The following is a 22774-nucleotide window of genomic DNA, read 5'->3' on the forward strand; positions in this document are numbered from 1 at the left end:
TCCAGGGGCAGGACTATTCTTGGTTGCCTTGTGTGTCTTTTCCCCTCTTTTTTTTTCCCCTAGAAATATCACTGTTAATAAGCAGTATCAAAATATGGTATGATTTCAGAATGTGATTCTAAAATAACTCTACCTGTAAATTCAAGAAAACAAGTCCAAGTAAATGCTGTTACCTTTCAAAATGTTTTTTTTAACGAGAACAGCTTTTGGTAAGAGTGCTTTTATGGTAAACCCATTTCACTACATGTTGAGAGACAGAGACACAGAAAATATCCCATGATGAATACTTCATACATGAGTCTGTGGTTCATGGTATTCAATTATACCTGAACTGTGATGCTTGAGCTAGGGATTAGCGACCAATTCTGACACTGGCAGACAAGCATATATATTTGATTTTTGTATTGCCCCTAATCTTTCTTGCAGTGTCTGTAGATGAAGCACAGACATGGTTCATACTGTCATTGTACAGGGATATGATGATGCTTTCTCTTCAAATACATTGACATGAATGTAAAAAGTAAACATTCACTGCTAGAATTATTCATATGCACATTATTTGATGGTTCAGATGCTCTATAAGGCTGACAAAAACTCATCTATATAGCAAAGAGGAGGACTACAGGCAGAGTAAACCACACAACTTACCCCTATTGTTCCAAAACTTTCAGGCTTTCTTCTAATTTTTTTCTTGCAAAGGTGTCTCCATAACCATTTGATCAGATACCACAAAGACTTTGGGCTTGGTATGACATTAAAAGGAGTGGGCAGAGTTCCTCCTTCTTCAAAGTAACTCATCCAGAGTTTTGTTCGAGCAAACTTCCACTCAATGTCTGCATGATCCTGCACACAAGAAACAAATCAGCAGCACAGATGTTGATGTAATTGAGGAGGCGAAATAAACCCCTACAAAAATCGCAAAAAACTGAAACTAGAACAACCTTGAAATACTAATGAATTGTCCTGTTAAAATAGTGCTACCTTCTTTGGACAGAAGGCCTTTAACACAAAGCAAAGGCCTTTAACACTAAACTGCTTTACATCAGTAAAGAGATGTTCAATGTGTAAAGTATATATCTACTTATAAGCACTTCTTTCACTGTTACAAGCTGTTAAATTATTGAAAGTCTCTCAAAAAACAGAAAGCGTAATTGCAAGCAGAGAAATACTACATTTCTGGAAAAAACATTTTGTTATAATAGCAGCTCACCATTATTCCACATAGATCAGTCTAATTACGCTGCTCTGCAGCAGCTTTAAGAAGGCAGTAAGGCTCTTGCATTTTCTTAGAAATTACCGGTTCCCAAAATTCACAAAAAGGCTATCCAACAAATCATGAGGCTACTAAAACTGTTGAGTCAAGTATCTTTTTTTTTTCCCTACTACTTCAAAATTCTATATTTGGCATAGGTTGTGGTCTGGATTTTTATTTTTATTTGCAATTTTATTTCTTTTGGAACCTATATAGTATTATATAATTCTTAAAATTTTGGGAAAATGAAAGCTAAAGTCCATGTAAAGATTTCTAAATCCTAGCAGATGAACAAGAAGTTTAAATCACTAATTTGGATAGCCAAGAAGTTCAGCTACAGGTCTAGCCCTGGCCATACAGTAACAAAAGCACCAACTTAGTTGTAGCAGGAAAAGTATACTACCTACAGCCCAAGTTTTGGTGAGTGGTACTATGTTGTGATATTGTTCACCAAACTTTGACAACTAGAGTTACAGGTGGTCAAACACAGGTGGTCAGTTTTTCTTTTGTGGAAACACTTGTAATTTCCAGATTGGAAAAACAAAAAGGCACATTTTAAAATCTTAAAGACTGCGGAGCTTTCTTTTATTTGCTTTCTGCATGATCATATTTGAATTATCTTGTGATGAATCAGTGTTTATTTTCCTTAGTCTCCTCAATAGACAGTTGAGAAATAAAACTATGCCAATAGCTCTGGTAAGGATAAAGACAGTCTTCATTAAGGAAGGAAACAGGACACTGTTTAATGAGAAGACATGACCTTTTGTTTGAACAGCTAATGGGTCCAAAACTGTCCTTAGAACATGGGCACCCAATTTCTGTTAACTGTATATCCATGCTAGATTAAAAAAACAAACAAACAAAAAATGCAGCAGCCTTTCAAAGGCTAATAAATATAATGTATTAAAAATGAAGCAGAGACAGAACAATCCTGGGCAATCTTTTTCTAATGAGAAGTCCTGCACAGTATAGCTTGGGCAGGGCTGTAGCCCATGTCACTTGCCAGAAGCATCAGGACACCCTTCTCAACCCACGAGCTGGCTTCTTCATCAGGGTCACCTCTTCCCCATTTGGTGTTGTGGGGAAATTTCCCTCTACCCAACCCAGCTTGGGTTTGGCTTCTTTGTCCCTCCCAAACACTGCAAAAGAATTAGAGTAAATCACAGTATTTGTCCCAATGTCCTGCCTTGAAATGTTTTACTGCCAGAAAAACTGAATGTAGGAACAGGGAGAGGGTATATATTATAAATGATCTAAAAAAAAGGAATAACTTACAGCAATGAGTTGGTAAGAGTTATTCATCATGGCTATTAGCATGTTGAGTAGAACAACCAGAGATATTACATTATAGGTACCAAACATGGTGGCCCCAACAAATTCAGTGAATTCATGCCTCGCTTTCACATTGGTCACATAGAGATTGATGAGTCCAAATATAGACCAGAATAATGACTGCAGTGTTTCAAATAACCTGAAAAACATGACCAAGAAGGAATAGCTGTATAATAACAACACATTCAGTTTTCAGATTGTTCAGTTTCTCCCAAAACACACAAAAGTTCTTGACTTGACTGAGATGAATGACACTTATCACAATACAGCCAACACAGAGGTGTAAGAGACGGTCCGAAGATCCCTCATCTGCCTCACGATCATCGCCAAGGACAGAGACTGAACACAGGAGTCCTGGCCTGGCTGAGGTGGGAATGCTTGCAAGTGTTGCCTGCGGGTGTGCCCACTGGGAACTGGTACGCATTCCTGAGGAAATTAGTGCAGGTCACAATGGACTGTGCCGTTCTTGCTGCCCAGGACTGCGCTGAAGTGGAAAGGAATGACCTGTCCTGTACACCTCTCCTGTACACCTGTCCTGTACGTCTGTCCTGTACCCGTTTCCCAAAGCAACGGGCCCCATAACAACGGCTGTAGATTTCCCCACTTCTTGGCCAGTTGCCCCTCGCTTTTGAAAAGGACTATAAAGGGACTTTCTAAATTAACCAAGATGAGATCTCCCCATGGAAAGAAGATGAATCTATTGGCAGAAGACCATGAGGACTTCATCTCGTCTGCTGGTAGCTATTGACCCCCCTTTTTCTTCCTCTCTACCCTTTTACTTTGTTTTCCTTATCTCTCTCTATCTTTCTCTACTGCATTACCATGTTGTGGGCACTTAATAAAGGTGCACTGTTCTGATTAAAACTGAAATCCCTTGTGTCCTTTTGCACTCTGAGATCTATAAACAAACCATCACGACCCTCGCTTGTATTAGTGGATCGTGACAAGAGGGAATATATTTTTAGTGAAACAATGGCCTAATGTTTCAAATCTGAGCCTCTAGATATACAATACAGAATCTATAAATAAGCCTGCAAGAAAAGGGTTGATTTTGTTCAAACTTCAGCGAGATAAATATAGTTTCAGAGATCTTATGTTGGACACCTTCTTTTGAAGTATTTTGACCCTTTGCTTTAACTATAGGGGGTAGAATAAGGATCTAAAAGTAACTCAATGATTGTGCTTCACCAGGATGTTGAAAAAAGTATGGTATCCTCATATTAGGCAATTCTGGTTTGTTGAGAGCCGCTGAGATAAAAAGAGTTGAATAATTAGAAAGAAATTATTATCATTAGCATGTGTTTTGTTTTATAAAGAAGGGAGACATGTAAAAGAGAAGCACACTGCTCTCAAAAGAAACTTGTGCTTTTATACCTAAAGCATATGATATTCCCTTAGAGAAGTTTGTAGAACAGCTAGGAAGCTAGTAACAATGACGAACTTTAAAAAATAATCCTCTGCACCTAGATAGCTTGAAAAACTTCCACCTTTGTTCTGTGTTCAGATACATTATCATGTCATAAGAATAGTCCTGGTGAGACTCTGCTCCTTAAAAGTTTGGAACACATAAAGCATCACAGTTTGCCATGACACCACCTTCTGACACTAGTGCCACTAGTCCCCACTATTTCCCAGATGAATATTGCTTTCCTCAATGCTGAGCTCTGAAAAATTTCCGTGTGCTTTTCTGTTCAGATCACAGAGTTTACACCTGCATAGGTGTTATTAATATACAACAAAAATATGCTGTGCCTGCAAAAAGTTACTTGATTAGGATGATATAAAGGCTGCTATGTTTATAAAATTATTTCCTCTAAGAAGGAAGCCACTGGTAATAAATACATTTTAAAAACAGCCTAGATACACAGAAGTTAATAGGGAATGAACATTTATAGCAGGAGTTTGATTCAGGTTGGAAGGTGAAGGAGAATTAGTGTTCATTTGGCAGTGTTTTGGTACTGTAGATGAACTAAAAACCAGAATGAAGTAAGATTGATTTTAAAGTGAAAGAAAAAGAAATAGCTTCTAACAGAAATTAGAAATTCGATTGTGTGGAGTAGGGTCAGTAGAATCTTGGACTGCATGTTTTTTTATAGCCTATCACATTTGCAAGGAATCTTCATGTTTTAGAACACCAGACTCATTTAATGCCCACAGATAGACACGGAAGAAATGCAGAGTGACAACCGCCTGGATGAGCAAGGTCTGAGCTGGTGACCTTATGTACCTTCTAAACTCATTTATCTTCCTCTTATCTCTATTTTAATTTTTATCTTTTCAGATATCTTGAATTGTACAGATTTCACTTTCATATGATGTGAATATTATTAGAGTGATGAAATGTTAATTTTTTTTTATTCGGGTAACATTAGATGTGTCTGTCAGGACACCACTGTAATACCAATAGAAAATGAAGGTTCTTTTCTGTAAACATCATCTAAGTGATTAAAATATTTGGGGAGAGGGGGAGGATAGAAATAAATAGCAACTTACGTTGAAAATGCATTATTCTGCTTTTCACATCGTATTCCTTTGCAGTTGCCAGGTTCATTTGTCTCATAGTAGAAATACAGCTGGTTCAATCCATTTGCAAAAGCGAGCAGCACAAGACAGTATATGAAGAGAAACTTCAAAATGTCCAGCAACATTCTTCCTAGAGATATCTGCAGAGGTCCCAGGTGAGAATTTGCAGTGAATAGCGAGATCAAGCGCAGGGAGCTAAAGATGTTTGCGATTGCAAACAGGGCTTCAGCCACCAGGGTTGGATGCCACATGTCCCAGCTCTCCCGTGGAACTAACCCACTATACTGAAAACAAGCAGAAGGGAAGAAATTACTCCTCTGATTTTATGCATAAACAAGCATGTCAGTTTCTTTATAAGTTGCTCAATTAATTTTCAGATTTCACAATAAATTTTCACAGTAGCAAAAGCAAGTTTAAAAATTCTGACACTGCAAAAGGAACAGTTTTGAGCACCTTGCTTTTTAGAATTATAGAAATTTCCAGCTGTACAAGCAGGTAAATTATTTCTTTGGAGAACAGTGCAGGGCTGACAGTGATGGATAGAAATCCACAAGAACTCTGGCAAAGAGGAAGAAAACATTCAATCAGTGAGTAAGTATATCACTTAATCACTAGTACTGGACCAATGATGAAAAAGATGTTTATTAATGAACCATGGCAAACTGCTTATGTGTCACATTACCAAAGAGTCTGACCCCTGAAACTGTGACTTCTGTTCCAGCTCTACCAAAAAAAAAAATTCTTGAAGATGAAAGATATTTGAACTGAGGCTTAACTACTGTGGCGGACTCATCATTATTTACTTATATATTAATCTGTTTTATAGAACATGTCAGAGGAGAGAATCTATGCTAGGAAGCCCTCTAAAAAGAGGATAATATAATATAGAGCAGATTTCAAAGAGGGACTATGGTGTTATCTGTATTTACCCACTCTAGGCCACACAGATGAACCTTCAGAGCTGCTGGGCATGCCCTCAGCAGTAAGGAAAGGGACTCCATGTGTCACTGGGGCCAGATGACACAACATAAACAGGCATCACAGCATTTCACCACACTCGCCCTCCAAAGAAGGCAATCACTCAGAGTGGTTCAGGAACACCTGAGGAACTTGAACATCCGTAACTCTGTGGGACCTGATGAGATGCACCTCGGAATCCTAAAGAAATCCTAAAGAAACTGGCTAACATAGTTTCCAAGTCACTCTACGTCACATTTGAAAAGTCCTGTCAGTCAGGTGAAGTCCCTGGTTACTGGAAAGAGTGAAACATTGCACCCATTTTTAAAAAGGGGAGAAATTAAAACCTTAGGAACAACCAGCTTGTCAGCCTTCCCTTTGTGCCTGGGAAAGCCATGGAAAATATCCTCCTAGAAGTTGTGCTAAGGTGGTTGGCTGACAGGAAGGTGATTTGAAGCACCAGCATGATTTCACCAAGGGAAAGGCTGCAGGTGTCATCTGTCTGGACTTGTGTAAGGCTTTTGACACGGTCCCTTGCAACATCCTTCTCCAAACTGATGAGAGATGGATTTGATGGGTGGACTGTTCAGTGGATAAAGAACTGGCTGGATGAGTGCATCCATAGAGAGGTGATCAACTGCTTGATGACATCAGTGACAAGTAACACCCCCTCAGGGATCTGTACTGGGACTGGGACTGTTTAATATCTTCATTAATGACAGACAGAGGGATTGAGTGCACACCTAGCAAGTTTACAGATGAACCTAGCTGAGTGGTGTGGCTGACATGCCTGAAGGACAGGATGCCATCCAGAGGGACCGGGACAAGGTCAAGAAGTGGCCCCATGGGAACTGCACGGGGTTTAACAAGACCCAAGTGCAAGGCACTGCACCTGGGTCAAGGCAGCCCCCAGTACCAAGACAGTCAGGGGAATGAAGGGATTGTGAGGAGATGGAGTTCGTGTACTGGTAGATGTGTGCTCACAGCCCAGAAAACCAACCATATCCTGGGCTATACAAGAAGTGTGGCCAGCAGGCCAAGAAAGGGGTTTCTGTTCCTCTACTCTGGTGATACCCCACTTGGCATGCTGCATCCAGATCTGGCATCCTCAGTACAGGAGAAACATGGACTATTGGAGTGGGTCCAGAGGCATACAGTGAAAATGGTCACAAGGCTGGAGCACCTCTCCTCTGAGGAAAGGCTGAGGGAGTTCAGTGTGGAGAAAAGCTGACTTTGAGGAGATCTTGTGGCCTTCCAGTACCTCAAGGGGCCTCATAGCAAAGATGGAGATAGACTTTTTACTAGGGCCTGCAGCAATAGCAATGAACTAATGGTTTTATACTGAAAAAGGGTAGATTTGGACTAGATATAGGAAGAAATTTTTTATGATGAGGGTGGTGAAACAGTGGAACAGGTTGCCCAGAGAGGTGGCAGATGCCCCATTCCTGGAGACATTCAAGGTCAGGCTGGATGGGGCTCTGAGCGGCCTGATCTAGTTGAAGATATCTGTGCTTATTGCAGAGGCACTGGACTACGTGACCTTTAAAGGTCCTTTCCAACCCATACCATCCTATGACTCTGTGATTATATGATCCAAACTGTGAAAGGGAACTGGGCACTGTTTCGGACACTAATAGCTGGCACAGGCCCCACACCAGGGTTTCTCCAACCAACTGGTAGTGCTTGTGAAACTGTCCCAGTGCTGACAGCAATCCCTGGCACAGTGTCATTTACTTGTATACAAGCAGCCATAGTGGCTGACAGGTTTGTGGATTTGGGGATGAGAACTGCAAAACTGAAGAATAGCCCATTAAAGAATTACAAATTACTCAGCCTTACATTTAATTCACCTGTGATATTTGTTCTCTACAGAGCAGTGAATTAAATCTAGACCTGCTGGAATCATAGATCAGTACTCTCTTCATTAGACTATCCTCTCCCTAATGATTATGCTCATCTGCCCCATCCACTACTGCTCTTTAATCCAGTTCTGATTGATTAAAGATCAGCGATGAAAAACAGGCAATAGAAAACAGAATTTAGTTACCGGAGACAACACCTAAGATATAAAAGCACATTACTGCAAATTCTCGTGGCACTTTACAACCCTCACAACTGAAAACTTGCACCTATTAAATAATTAGGAATAATTGTCAGTACAAGCAAAGATTGGTACTGAACAGTGCCGTAGATACACAGATTAGGGACACAAGGTGTGTTGGGATAATAAAGTAAAACATAGTCATGGAGAAATGTAAAGAACATATATAAAATTAGGAAGAGATTGAGTTTTTGATAGAAAATCAAAAGCATCAAACTGCAGACATATTTTATGTGAGGGCAAGTAGTGGCAGATTACAGGGAAGTTACAGAAGTGGGGAGATGTAAGGAAATACCCTTCTGAGAAATACATGGAACTACAGGACACTGAATAAGTATAGCACACGATATACCAAGAGAGCAAGGATCAAGTTTAACAAATCAGGTGTGGACAGTCATATCTGCACTCTGTCGCCTACTTTTACAGTCAGCAAAGAGAAATGAGAATTTCTAGAGTAGTGGGAAAGCAAATATCCCACAGAGGTGAGTTGTTCATTAACTTTCTCATTTTCTCCTCACTGACTGTTGGGAAAAGGGATAGACTGTCTTACAGCTGTAGTCTTGCAAGATGTACCCAATGTCATATTTTCTACAAGAAATGATGTTAAGCAGAAAGACGAGGAAAAAGGACTTTGCCTATGATGTCCTGGATCAAGACACAAAACTAATTTGCTTAAACATTCAGAAAAGATCAATGACCTTTTATTTGTAAAAGGGAAATCAAAGGCACAACTGTGATATTTCGGCATAACTGACTCTTCCTTTTTTGGGCCCAAGTGCTTTCTGCATGTTTGGATAGAATTCAAGACATGTCACGGCTGTAAACAGAGAGGGATGGCTGTTATTTTAGTGTTGAAGAAACATAATTTAAGAGACTGGAAGTACTTGGCAGAAAAAAGTGAGAAAGGTGAAGGCCTGAGAGATAATTTTGGAAATTATCTGTGAAATACACTAACTGTAAGAAGACAGCAAATAATATAAAGAAAATAATGAGTATAAGAGGTCTCTAACAACAATCCCTATTGATTCCACTAACTAGAGCAGAGAATGCTGAAAAGGAATCTAGAAATATTAAAGATAAAACCCTAGAGAACAAAGCAGCTTTTATGTGAAAAGGCAAATACAGAAGAGTAGCAAAAAGACTAGGTATAACCAGGAACAGTGAAAAAAAAAGAAAAAAGAATAAAAACTGTATCTCAGACCCAAACAAGCCAAACCGTGGAGAATTGAAGTATTTGTTTTCTCACTCATGTTTGTTGAAGTCCTTCTGTTTTACACAGGATAAATAAATGATTATTGTTCTAGGGAAGGGAAAATGGTAAGAGAAAACATAGCAGCACTAAATTTGGTGTAAATCATGACGCTGATACTCTGCAGTCCTCTGTTTGGTGACCCTGATGAATTTCTGGCCCCACTTGAAATGAAAACACAACTTTTTGACATAAAAAAAGCAAATCGTCACTTAAATTGATTAAATAACACCTATTATTGGCTCAGTGGTTGAAGGAAATTTACATGGCACATCAATAGAAAATTAAGAAGAGCAGAAAACAAATTGAGCAGCACATAAACAGTAGAGTTTCAAGGCAAATATATGATGCTTTTGAGATGTCAGACAGGGAATACAAGATAATAATTCTTGATCCTTACTCAAAGGAATTCAAATGCAAATTCTATATCTGAATCATTTGTGAGGAAAAAAGCTGAGTGATCACTGTTTTCCCATTAAGACAAAAGACATGAACTCTAGATCTCCTGGAAGCACCAAGATCAAACAGACATGTAGATCAGGCTACCTGAATGTTTAATGGGCTGTTGGACCTTGGTCTCAGATGATCCCTTTGTTTCTGGTCACAAAAAGACAAGTTAAGTAATATTCATTTCAGGAAAAGTACTTTAAATCCTTTCCTGAAAGGTCATATGTAAATATGAGCTCTTCCTATTTTAAAATGTATGCATCAAACTTTGCATTCATTATGTGGAATTTCAGAGCAGCAGTAGGAAGGGGGCAGAAGGATAGCCTAGCAGAGAGCTTTAAAATGGTAATTACACTGAGGAATCAAGTCCATAATTTCTCAGGGGTGGAGAGGTGTTAATCTTCCTATGGAAATGGACATTTAGTCTGTGAATCTGGTAAAATATCAATCAAAACCATTTTACAATGCAAGCATGCAAGAAGATGTTAGCTTCTGCAGAGCTGGTGGCAGGAGGGATATAGAATCCTATTTACTACTGAACAAAGTAGACCTGACACAGTGATCATTAAGCCAGTAAATGTTGAGACAAATAATGTACTTTAGATACTCTTCAGAGTTCTTGCCCTGAATAGGAATTTGTTTCCCTACTAGATCTTCATGTCAGTGGCTGAGGCACATTATCAGCAATACGGAATTGTATGTTATTTCTAGCAAAATTGGAAACAAGCAGCACTAGGTCCAATGCTCAAGTTTAACATTTTTTCTTAATGCATAATCATTTCTATCTAAAACCCTCCATCAAAACAAATGTGTTGCTTAAAATCTGTCATTATGTACTTTAAAAAATTTGTGATAATGCACTATTTATGATGATATTTTTATGGAGGAGAGAGCATTTTCAGTGGATATACAGGATAATTTAGGAAGACCTAACATGTGGATATACTGGATAATCTAGGAAGACCTAACATGTTTATACGGAGACAAAAAAACATAGCCCCTCAAAAATTATAAGATATCCTCATTATATTTGAATACTGGCAATGAAACCAATAACTTTGACTTATCTTTGCAGTTCTCTCATCCTGAAATTATACATTTTGGTGGTGTATTTTACACTACCCCATCAGCTACTCTAACTACTATCCATCTACTTAACTACTGCATCAGCCAGAGAGCCTGAAACGGGCAACAAACACTATATTTTACTCTGGGAATATTTATCACACAGGAGAGTAGCATGGGACCACTCATAATTTTATTCAAGGGAGTTGGTTAAAATGTTTTCTTAGGTGGCTTGAACTGATCTATAGAAGATAGAAAAAATCTGAGAACTGATCTTTGGTTCAATAAATACAGAACAGCTGTAACTTAGAAAAACCTGTCTTGCAATGCTCAGGAAAAGAGAATTAAAGCTTTATATCAAAACATACTGGTTACGTTTGGCATCCTCTCAATCTCATCTGGCATAGTGGCAAGGAACTCTGTTGTAGGCATTTGAAGGAATGTGGCTGGGTATTAAATCACACTTGTATTCCTCTGTTCATTACTTCATCATGTGTTCCAGTTGACTAGTACAGCTTTTTTAAGCACTGTATTCATTATCATTAAAATGTAAGCACTAATTTGGAGAGTAATGGATGCCCATTATCCCAGATACTGTCACCTTGGAATCCCATTACTGTAAACAGAAGCTGTTTGGGAGATGAAAGGATTATAATGTCTTCTAATTAATATTATTCTGAAGTGAATAATTGGCCATCTCCAATACTTTGGAAACAGCCATTTTCAATGAACTGTTTGCTTTGTTACAAGGGACAGTGAAACGACTACTTATTTTCTAGTCACTTTATGATAAGGCATCTTTGTGCGTAAAAAGGCATTTCATTAGCTTTTAAATGACAGTTCACCACACTTTGGAGCACCTTTCTCTTTCAGGCTCCAAATTTCTTTGAGTGAGAAGACTTCCAAAGGTTTGCAGCTAGAGGCCCAGCACGTCAGAAACCTTTTGTCAAAGGAGACAGCTGGTGTGTCAACACATCCCAGGTCTTTGTTCATCCCTGTTCCTGACCAGCTGACACATGGACCTTTGTGAACAGACACAAGATGATATAAATTAGAGTCCCTAAGTTCCTCTAAGCCTGTGGCAGGACTGCAATGAGAACAGCTGCTGCTTGAGGAGGGAAAGCCATAACTGGCTACTTGACAGCTCTCTCCTTGTCCCAGTCAAAAGTATCTTAGCAGAGGAGAGACTCTTCTTCCATGCATACAGGGTAGTATTATTGCAACTATAAATTATTGCTGGTGGCAGGGAACTTGAAAAAGCTGAAGTACAATGCAGATCCCAGCGGCCAGTAAAAATGGGCTTATCTTTACTTGGATGTGATAAGAACTCTATGACAAATGCTAAAAAATGCTTTAATTTCCTTTCACATTTTTTGCTCAAAATATCTCATTTATGAGGAATTTCTATCACATTACATATTCATGTTGAATATACACAAAATGTTCACACAACATGTTCTATGCCTTTGGAAAGAAGGTTTGTTCTGCTGGAAGATACTTAAAACAGCAGAAATAAAAGACTATTCACAACAAGTCCATGAGAAGAATGAAAAAATGAACATACCCAGCCTCGAGTGACCATTTTATCCCCTTCAGTTTTAGTTTTTCATGTTGCACTTATCATAAATTTTCAAAAGAAATTAAAATTTTGCTTTTTAGTTCCCCCCACCAATTTTGACTAAGTATTTTGCCAGTAGACCTGTCTGAAAGTTGTGTAAAATTGTCTTAGGGGCAATAATTTGTCACTGAAAAAAAGTCAAAGAAAAAAAGTCAAAAAAACCATAATTTTATGCAAACATTATAAAATATTACAGGCAATTTTAGTTTTTCAAGAAATTAACAGTATGACAGTTCAGGACAAAATAAGAAAAGATTGCATGGGCCAAGAAGAAAAAAGCATAAACCACAATGTTTTGTTTGCTCTTATGCTTGTCTAGCTTCCTGTCATTGCTGCAGAAGATTCACAGAGTACATCATACATCTCTTGCATTGCTAAGCCTCAGGACCTCCAAACACAAAAGAAAGATTGAAGAAGCCTTATTCAATTGATCTTAAAACTTTTGCTCTTTTTTTTTTTAAAGTTTACCTTTGAAAATGCAACAATTTTCAAAGAGATTGTTGCCAAATACAAGGAATTCATTACAAAATCCATGAGGTTCCACCAGTCATGAATGTAGTCCTGCAGTCCACCATCCCACATCTGTTTAATTTCACCCCAGATAAAACCTGTAAATAGAACACAATTCATTAGGTATGAATATTAAGTAAGAAAGGCTGTGACTATTCTAGACACTTATCTCATGATAGATTGATTCTCCTCACATCAAGTGTAAAGGGAAAGTGGCTAAGTGCTCTAAATTACACATCTAGGTAGGTGAAATTTCATCTTTACGCTAACGTTTCCGGAATTAATTTGTCACACAAAACCCGCTAAAAAAAAAAAAAAAAGTAATCTGCTTGTATAAGGACAGTTTCTTTGGTTCTCTTCAATCTCTTTCTCATTGTATCCTAAAAAGTATAAAAAGGGTCTTAAAATAAGTTACCAATGCCAACTCAGTCCTTGGCAACTGATGCAATGTATTTCAAACTGGAAAATTTATGACTGCAGAAGTCAATCCAACACAATTTATTTTGATTGGAACCCACACAATAAGGAAGAGAATTTCTATTGTTATTGTCAATGCTGAATTAAAGTCTCCCTTTTCCATATGAAAGAGTAGTGTCTCCAGAAGAAAGTTTTTGTTGATACCTTCCTTTGGGACATGAAGGAATTGAAACTGTTTTCAGGTGTGCAGAGCACACATTGTGCTAAACACAGTGAAACAGAAATATTCAATCCAAGTGGGAAATCTTGCAAGTTGTCTGACATGAACTTGGTTTAACAGCTTCAGAGACAACTGTGGGTAGACTCTTTCATGCTATAAAAATTAAAACCACTCTGAAGAAGGTACTCCACATTACTGTGTAATACGTTAATAAGACAACATGGAATATTTAGATGCATATTTCGCATTATCTATGGAGATTTTTGATAACAATACCATTACAGCTTTTAATTTTTCACAGTTAATTATTTTCTTATAGGAATTTCTTTGTGCTCATTAGAAGGGCAAAATTCCAAAAATAAGGCAAATCTCACATATTGGTGTTGAGACACAGTTAATTCAGCATGGCTTTTCTTCACCTGGTCTTTTAGAATGTTAAACAGATCTTCTGCAGGGGCCTATATGGTTCTGCATTTCCTTAGTATGAACTTAATTCTCCTTAAAACTTAACATTTTTTCTCAATGGTCTTCTGGCTGACTGGATGGAAAATGTGTGATTTTTCTCAGACATGAACCCTAAGAAGTAATTTCTGGTCTACTCTTGTTTGTGCCAGGTAGGTTTTTGAGTTATTATAGTTTAATTTTGTAGTGTATTGGCTTGGTCTTTCTGTCCCTTGGTTGCTTTCAAAAGGAAACGTTGTCTTCCTCACTAACTTTACCCTCAAACTTCAGACACAGGGTCCCATCTTGTTTCTGTGTGTCATCACCAATAATCACAAGCCTCGGGAGTATCTGAATGATCTGATTGATCCAGCAATTTTTATTTTCATAGGATTAATTTTCAGTCATGCTGCCATCACCATTTCAGCATTCTGCAGACCTGGGGCAACACACTCTGAGGAAGGACCATGCTGGAAACATGCAGACAGCAAAGTGGGATAGGCCCATTTTACTGCCTACAACAGCCAAGACAGGCAGATTGCAACTCTATCTGTAGTGTATCAGATAAAACTAACACAGAAAATGCAGCACTGTTACAAAGTGAACACTTATTTGAAAGGTGCAATCAATTGTGCTGAGTAACAGTGGGAGAACAGCTGGACATGATCACACGGCAGGGCTCAACATCCACTAACAGCACACACGACTATGCTGCTGTTAGCTGCCCAAGTGCCACCACAAAGGCAACACACCTTCACAAGGCTACCAGGGCAGGCTCCTAGATGCCTGCCCATTGCAGCCTGTGAAATGACTTAACCACTTACTCTTCAAAGACCTGGTAACTCATGACACTGCAGTATGAACATGGTGACAGCAGATCTGCCTCCCCCTTCTCGCCACAGTCCTCTCTATCCTTCATCACACAGCCCGTGAACTTGCAAATGTCCCTGCTTGTTCTTCCACTACCTTTCAGGAATAACTACTTAAGACCTAACCATCGTTAGGTCATAAAAGCAGCTGTTTCGTGTGCTGCTATATCTCATTCACATTTCAGACACTGCTCTGAATCACCCCTGCTCCACTTGCATTATAGCAGATAAAAATCACCACTGTGCTGCAGGAGAGGACCTGGATCCAGGCTCAGAGCCAAAGTTTGTGTAATACAGATATGGCTCCTAAGCCTCAGTGTCACAGACCAGTGCCTTGCTCTTTATCATTTAATAAATTTTCACCTAAAAGTTGCAGGATCTTGACATTGGCAAGACTGCTATGGCACAGAAAGCAAACAGTTGCATTGATGGAAGATGCCCAAATAAAAAGGCTTTGCAGAAATCAATACACACATTCATAGAATGAAATAAACTTTTTTGTAACTTGTCAGAGTTAAGGATTCTCTTTAAAATATGGTTTGAAAAGAGAGCAGTAATAGGTTGGGATGAAAAATAAGAAGAATGCTTAAACAAGAGCCTTTAAGTTAATTAAAGCCTTCTGCTGAGATCTTCTATGGTTCATAACCAGCCAAAGACGTGAACTGACATAGACTGCAACAGGGCTGTTCTCTGTAAGACTGTTGCTCAGCATTATATGCTTTGACAGCACTGCCTAAAATATAATAGGATTATGTACAGATTGAAAAAGAAATGCTGACTAATGCTGCTGCATTTGATCTGTTTTGTGAGTGAAAAGCCAGACTGTTTCCCCAAGCACTTCCTGAGCTTCAGAAAGTGAAATGTGATTTTAAAGTTGACATTAACAGAGAAATACTGACCTATTATAGAATAGTGGAAGAGAGTATATGGCTGTTGTAAATTCGATCATTTTGAATTAGAAACACAACTAATCCAAGCTACCAGAAATTTGGAAGTCATTTGGAAGCTGAAAGTTCTGAGTATACTTTGACATCTTTAAGGTGGTAGTTCTAATTATTTTCTTTGTTCAAGACAACTTTTATGTACATCCTGATGCATGTTTTTTTCAAATTGTAATGGAGAAGTGAAAATCCCATAATTTTGCTGGCTGTGATGGAGATGTGATAGTTTACTCTTCTTGCCAGCCAAAGCATCTAAGTCCAAACTCAATATATAAATACAGTTTCTGAGATCCTACGTCACTCCAGACAACTTGAAGCTATGTTGATGGATGGATGGATGGATGGATGGATGGATGGAGGGATGGATGGATGGATGGATGGATGGATGGATACTACATTTGTGAAAGACACACATTCCATGTATGCACAGGAGAACTTCCCATACATGTATTTTTGAAAGCAAATCTTGGTACCAAGTCCTAAGGTTGACTGCCCAAATTCACGACTCCAGGGCAATCCCACCATGATAGCTGAGATCGGAGTCTTTGCAGCTACCAGGTCTCCATGGCTAGGGATCCTTAAAGGGGCTCAGGTGGGGCAATGAATGCTGGAAGAACCGGACCCTCTGGAGTTCTGTAAATCCTCCCAAGTGCGCCTGAAGGGCTATCCTAGAAAAGTGTACCCTGAAATCCCAGAGCCTTTATGCAAGGCTGAAGATGTCTCTAAGGCCTGGTGAGCTTATGCAATGAAGGTATTCTGAACAACAAACCTCAGGGATTCCCGGCTGTGCTGTTTAGGCTTAATTTATGCTCACGCAGCCAGAGGCCTTGAAATTTTGTTGTAGATCAGAACTATCTTTTTACAAGAAGGAAATGTCTGGGGGGGAAGAAGTCAGACCACTCTTACCTCCACAGGATCTGACAAAACATGCCAATTTTGTTCTGTTACAGTCACTGGGAGAATCAGGAAAAGACTTGGAAAATCTATGTGGTTTTTGGTTGGTTTTGTTTTGTTTCATTTTGGGTTTTTTTGGTTGTTGTTTTTTGTGGTTTTTGTTTTGTTTTGTTTTGCTTGCTTTGTTTTTTGAAGAAAAATACATCCAGAGATCAGAGCAGCATTATCTCTGTGACCTTGTACACTTTTCTACTTGGAAGATTTATGGATAGCTGGATACTACCTGATTTGATTATGCAAGGAGGTCATTCAGGCATTTCCAAACACAACCTGCATGACAGAAGAGAAGACATGCAGCGACAAGACTGTCTAATAGAGGCACTGCTACAGGTAGGAAAGAGATCCAGAGTCCAGGCACTGCCGGATTATTAATGTGCCAAAGCAGCAACATTGCTGCAAACTGACAGAGCTCATGTCAGAGCTACATATTCAGAAGCAAGAAAGGTGACATCTCAACAAAACAGAGGGGACACTGCCAGCCTGCACACAGGTATTGGGGAAAAACTGCTAAGAGAAACCAGTGAAAGACAGGGAGTAGATCTAAAAGCAAGAACCTTTAAACAGGAGGGGGACAAGTTGCTTGCCCAAAGCCCTCTTTACCTCCCTGGGAGGAAACAAGAATCTCCAAGGCAATAATACTGTCATCTGCAGGTGGGTCAATCTTCCCACTGGCTAAAAAGGGAGCCATGGAGGATCAGGCTTAATTAAAACAGATGTTTAACTTCCAGATGCCTGTATTTAGCTGAAATAATTCCACTCAGGGCAGATTTCACTAGTTTAGCTGGATATTCTTTGCTATTTCCATTTGTCTCTTTGCTCCAACTGTGTCTTTGCTATCTCTCCACACCAGCCAGATTTAACACCTGCCTCTTAGACCCTCACCTATCCATTCCATGCTCTTATCATTTATTGCCACTTACAAGGAAATTATCAACATTATGCAGCTCTTCCACCTCATTAATCAAGGACTTAAATTGGAAAGTTGAGGGTGAGGCTTTCAAATACTTGCTGCGTTGTTTATACCCACATATTGGAGCAGTAAAAGAGAAATAACAGCATGGATATTTTGAAACAGACTGAGATGACAAATTTCATTAAATGCCCATGGTTTTAATGGGATGAAATTAAGATAAATTCAGGGCAGAAATCCCACAGACCACATGGAGCCCTGGGAATGACAGACACCATGGAGAGGTTTTGTAAAGCGTTGTGAATTATTATACATGCAAGCTGATCAACTGCAACCATTTGATTGAAGTCCAGTTTGCCTGAAGCAAGAAAGGAACTAAAATTCATCAGATAAAATGAATTTGGAGAAAAAAAAGAATTTTTGAGCTAAATTTTTTTGCAGGAAAATTTTCTGAACATTAATGAAAAAAGTTGTTTCTTATAAAATAAACCCTACATATTGTAAAATTAAATTTTATTCAAAGCAACAGAATGAAAATACCTCTTACTGAAGAGCAAAAAGCACTGAAATAAGAATGTTCTTAGAAAAATAACCTTTCATTAAAAATCTTGTAACACTTAAAAAATCCTTAAGAATTTAGTAATAGACATCACATACTGCATATGGTCAATGTGTAGACGCATCAATAAATATACACTAATAAGATTAGCCTTTATTTTAGATATTTATCTACAGATTTTGATTTTGAAGCTGTATTTTCAGTCTTGAAATCTTTGGATATCAGATACTGAAATGTCTTTTCAAAAATGTGAAACTGCTTTTCTTAATTTTCATAAATTAAGACTCTGATGGCAAACCTTGAAACTCTGAGCAGGGCAGCAGTTCAATACTCTTACAAACATTCTCTGTTCCTTTGAATAAAGCTTGGGTTAAACACAGTATCTTTTAGTGCTGGTAGATAACTTTCGATTAGAAAACATTTGGATCTATCCTGTTTGATCCTTTATAGCTACCTAGAGCTGTAATTTTACTCTTAAGGAACACATCTGTTAGAACCTAAAACACCTTTGAATGGATTTCAGAGAGAAGTTATTTCTTGGTTGTTTGTTTCTTTTGCACGAGACTGAAAAAAACCTTAGACACAGCCTGTCTAAATTCCAATGTTGTACTGAAACTTGAGCAACTGCAAAAACAATTTTCCAGCAACTGTGGAAATTCACAAATTCCACAGTCTAGAACACTGCCTTTTGTTGTTTATAATTATAATTATGGTTAAAGTCTCACTGTGAAAAATAATACCAAAATTTGGGACAGAGAGATATGAAAGGCAATATCCTGAACTATGTTTGGCCTCAAAAAGTTTTGTGGATGCCTGGCTAATTTTGGCTTTACCTTCTCCACAAAAGGTTGGTTGCTCTGTGCTATTTTTGTTCCTTACCATTAAGTGATGGGAAGCAAGAGGTTCCTCGGGGTCAATCTCTGCATGCCAAGATCAACAACCTTTTAGTATGTCTCTTGGAGAACATATTTTTGCTGGGCTGTGAAACCATTTAACTGACAAACTCAACTTTGCTCTGCTATGTGATGTAGAGTTTTTCACAGATACAAAAAGTGAGGCAAGCTGCTAATGATCTAAAGCTCAGTGAAGCAAAGGAAAGTCATTCCAGGGAATTCAGTGAGTATTGACGAGGCTTAAAAAAGCTCTTCTGTTTTACACCTGGGCTGATGAACTCATCTCTGCTGAAGGTATATGAAGGTAATAAGAGGCATCCTGGCATAATTCAGAGGCTTCCATTCTCTGGGGCATATTTTGTTAACAGAGTACAACTATTTCAGGAGAATATGCACAAAATCAAACACACACCTCTGGCTTCCCCATGGGTAAATGGCTGTTTGTGAAAGGAACAACTGTGCACAGTGTCTGGGTCCTGTGTCAGGTCACTAAAAGTACTTGTGAAGGAAAAAGTCACCTGGCTTTTTTTTATTATAATCAAAACAGAACACTTTTCTTTGGCCTCCATTTTGGAAATAACAAGACCATTCTAGATAAAGTCTTAAAGTACAAAAAGCCACATATCAGCCAACATCACCAACAGCCAAAGAATAAAATAAAATAATCTATATAGAAATTATTTATCTTAAATACTTACAACTTGAGTAACAGTAATCAAGTAAAAGGTCCTATTATGGCAAGATACAGGCATCCAGGAGAAGAAGTGGCTCTCCTGACGTTTAAATAAATAATTTCATTACTGAGTCCAGTTTTGGAATACATGAATAAAAAAGAGACATTAACTGGCTGAAATGAACCTAGTGGAAGGCCATCAAGCTGAATGGGGGCTAGATGACATGATGTACAAGAAGAGTTTGAGGGATCTGATTTTGTTCAGGCTAGAGAAGAGAACACTAATGGGCGGTTAATAGTCTCAAAGCTCAGTTGGTTAGAGCATGGTACTAATACTGCCAAGGTTGTAAGTTTCATCCCTGTATGGGCCTTAAGAGATGGTCCTTGTGGATCCCTTCCAACTCAGAATATTCTGTGATTCTGTATTGCTGTTGTCACCCACTAATGAAACTGCTAGTTCTAAAAAGCTGGAGCCAGACTTGTTCTAGAGGTGCACATTGGAAGGACAAGAGATAATGGTTTCATGCTGTGGCATGGGAGATTGCAACTAGTATCAGGTAAAAAGTTTACCAGTTGCTAGACACAGGCACTGTGAGAGAGAGGCTGTGAAATATTCATCCCTGGGGAAATTAAAGATCTGACTGCACAAGAACCTGAAAAATGTGATGTCTTTGCAGTTAGCCTGTGTTGAGCAGTAGTTTGGACTAGATGGCCTTGTGTAGCCATTAGGTACATTATCCTTCCTTAAACAAAGTTGTGTTCCTGCCTTCTCTGGCGTTGTTTTCCTCTTCTGTGCTATATATGTCACTATTGGTTATGTACTCTTTCATCTTGCCAGCCATATTGCCCTCCATATCTGCTCCCTGAAACATGTCAGTTCATACTAAGTGTTTAATTTTTTACACAACACTTTCCTGACCTAATTTAGATGATGATGCACACTGTAGTAGTCACCTCTAAGATCAGCTATTCTGAAGTGTTTTGCTGGGCCATTGGTTTGGATGTGCATTTTGCTAAGGACTGACAAGACCGTACATTCTCATACATCCCACCAGCAGTTTGCTAACCACAAATCTTTGCAATTTTGCACAGTTCCCAAACATCCACCTTCTCTATAGATTCATGTACTCCAATAGCATAAACCATTCTGACAGAAAGCATGGGGAACACATTGTTCAAGAGATCCAGTAAAGCTGCATTCCTGCTTCAGGCATTCTTCTGAACAATGCAATTAAAATGAACATTTGAATATGACCATAAAAGAGCGAAAAACTCATCAAAAGAAATTGCCAAAAAAATGTCCTTTGCTGCAGCCACCCTGAACATCTGGCAGGGAGCTTTTTAACGTCAGCTACCGAACACTTAATTTTTCTGGTTGATGCCTCTCTTCTCTGAATTTCTTAGCATTTGCTGGTGAAGCAAATGCCCACTGTGAGGACACAATACAGCCACTGCTAGGTTTGAGGCCATGGTTTAGGACAGAAGAACAGCTAGGACAAGTGTACAGGGATCAATATAATCCTTACATGAGCTGCAGTCAAGGCACACAAGGCTGAAGTTGGGTCTTATTTGATTTCCCCTCTGAGTCACTGCTATCATGCTCAGAGCATACTCAGAAACTGGATGGGGAATATGATGATGGAAAAAGCTGTTCTTCCTTGATTTTTTTCCCAACATGATATTCTTCATTTTCCTGTTCATTTTACAATGGTGAGGGATTCTCAAATATAGTAAACAGGCCTATGTTTCTGTAGTGTGAAGCAACAGCTAATAAGAAGACAATTAATTTTCCTTATGAGTCAAAGCTTGTTTCTTACTTGTTTAAGTGCAAGGAGAGGAGATTCTGACTCTTCTTACTGAGAAATTTTTCCACAACTACTTCTTAAGGTTATGACAGCCTTGTAACACCGACTTACTGTTCCATGGATAATCACCACATACTGGAGCACCACTTGTGTAATCATCTAATCATGTAAAAGACAAAATTAATGCAGAAGTTTCCTCAAGAGACTTTTAAAATGTAAAGTCGATAGTCTCCATGGAAATGTAGCCCAATACAAGTTTTTCCTCTGAGCCTCCTACTCTAGTGACACTTTTAATATGTGCTAATTATGCACATTCAGCCTTCTGTTACATAGTAGTTGGCAAATGCTGATTACCATTTGCTCACCGGAGGGCTTAGGTCATTATGGACAGCCTTGAAACTTAAATTGCACGAAATATGTCCTGAAGTTCATGTCGATGAGAAACCTGAAACAGTGAGCTTTTCTTCCTCTCTTAATTTTAAGAGAGATAGTATTAAAATGGAAACTACATCCACAGCTATCTGAATTAAAAGAAAACAAAAAAATTCTATTGTTTAAAATATTAATAGTTTTGACATATTGTTGCTGCTCCAGGATATCCTTTCCCAGTTAAGTATTTACTTGGTCATGTTTCAGGTTTCAGAGAAGAACTAAAACCCTAGAGACACACTAGTTTTGACTCAAATGAAAAAATTTTTTGTTTACATCCAGAAAATGCAAAAATATCTCTGTGTACTTCAGACATAGTCTCCCTTGAAGAGTGCTTCATTTACTCTTTTTAAGGATACTGCATAATTTTATGGTTTGAAGAGATGAGAGAACAAACTAAATTGCAGTCTGAAAACAAACCTTAGCTTATTGATAAGGGCTTAAGAAAAATATCAGGTTTATTAAAAGATGACTAGACTATAGTTTGTATGTACGTGAATAGGAAAAGAGCAGGGTTTGGCTGAGATTCATTCCTTTAGAAAAACAACCACCACTACCAAAAAACACTGAAAAAACTGAACAACCAAAAATCCACCAAAACAAAATGAA

General features: G+C 38.5%; 1 protein-coding gene across 5 annotated transcripts in view; it reads right to left on the reverse strand.

The window, feature by feature from the left end:
• Positions 1-22774, reverse strand: part of TRPC4 (transient receptor potential cation channel subfamily C member 4) — a 134218-nt gene that overhangs the window by 13015 nt on the left and 98429 nt on the right. For 4 of the 5 annotated variants that reach the window (XM_048295142.1, XM_048295141.1, XM_048295143.1 and 1 more), the window contains 4 exons: positions 13013-13152; positions 5078-5391; positions 2528-2723; positions 649-843 (listed from right to left, as the gene is read on the reverse strand). In XM_048295142.1, the coding sequence (XP_048151099.1) occupies positions 649-843; positions 2528-2723; positions 5078-5391; positions 13013-13152 (845 nt within the window). Of the gene's footprint in view, positions 1-648; positions 844-2527; positions 2724-5077; positions 5392-13012; positions 13153-19956; positions 21081-22774 lie in introns of those variants that run through there. The other variant, XM_048295147.1, reaches the window with a different exon arrangement.

The sequence above is a fragment of the Corvus hawaiiensis genome, chromosome 2, assembly GCF_020740725.1.
Source record: "Corvus hawaiiensis isolate bCorHaw1 chromosome 2, bCorHaw1.pri.cur, whole genome shotgun sequence".
NCBI classification, from domain to species: Eukaryota; Metazoa; Chordata; class Aves; order Passeriformes; family Corvidae; genus Corvus; species Corvus hawaiiensis.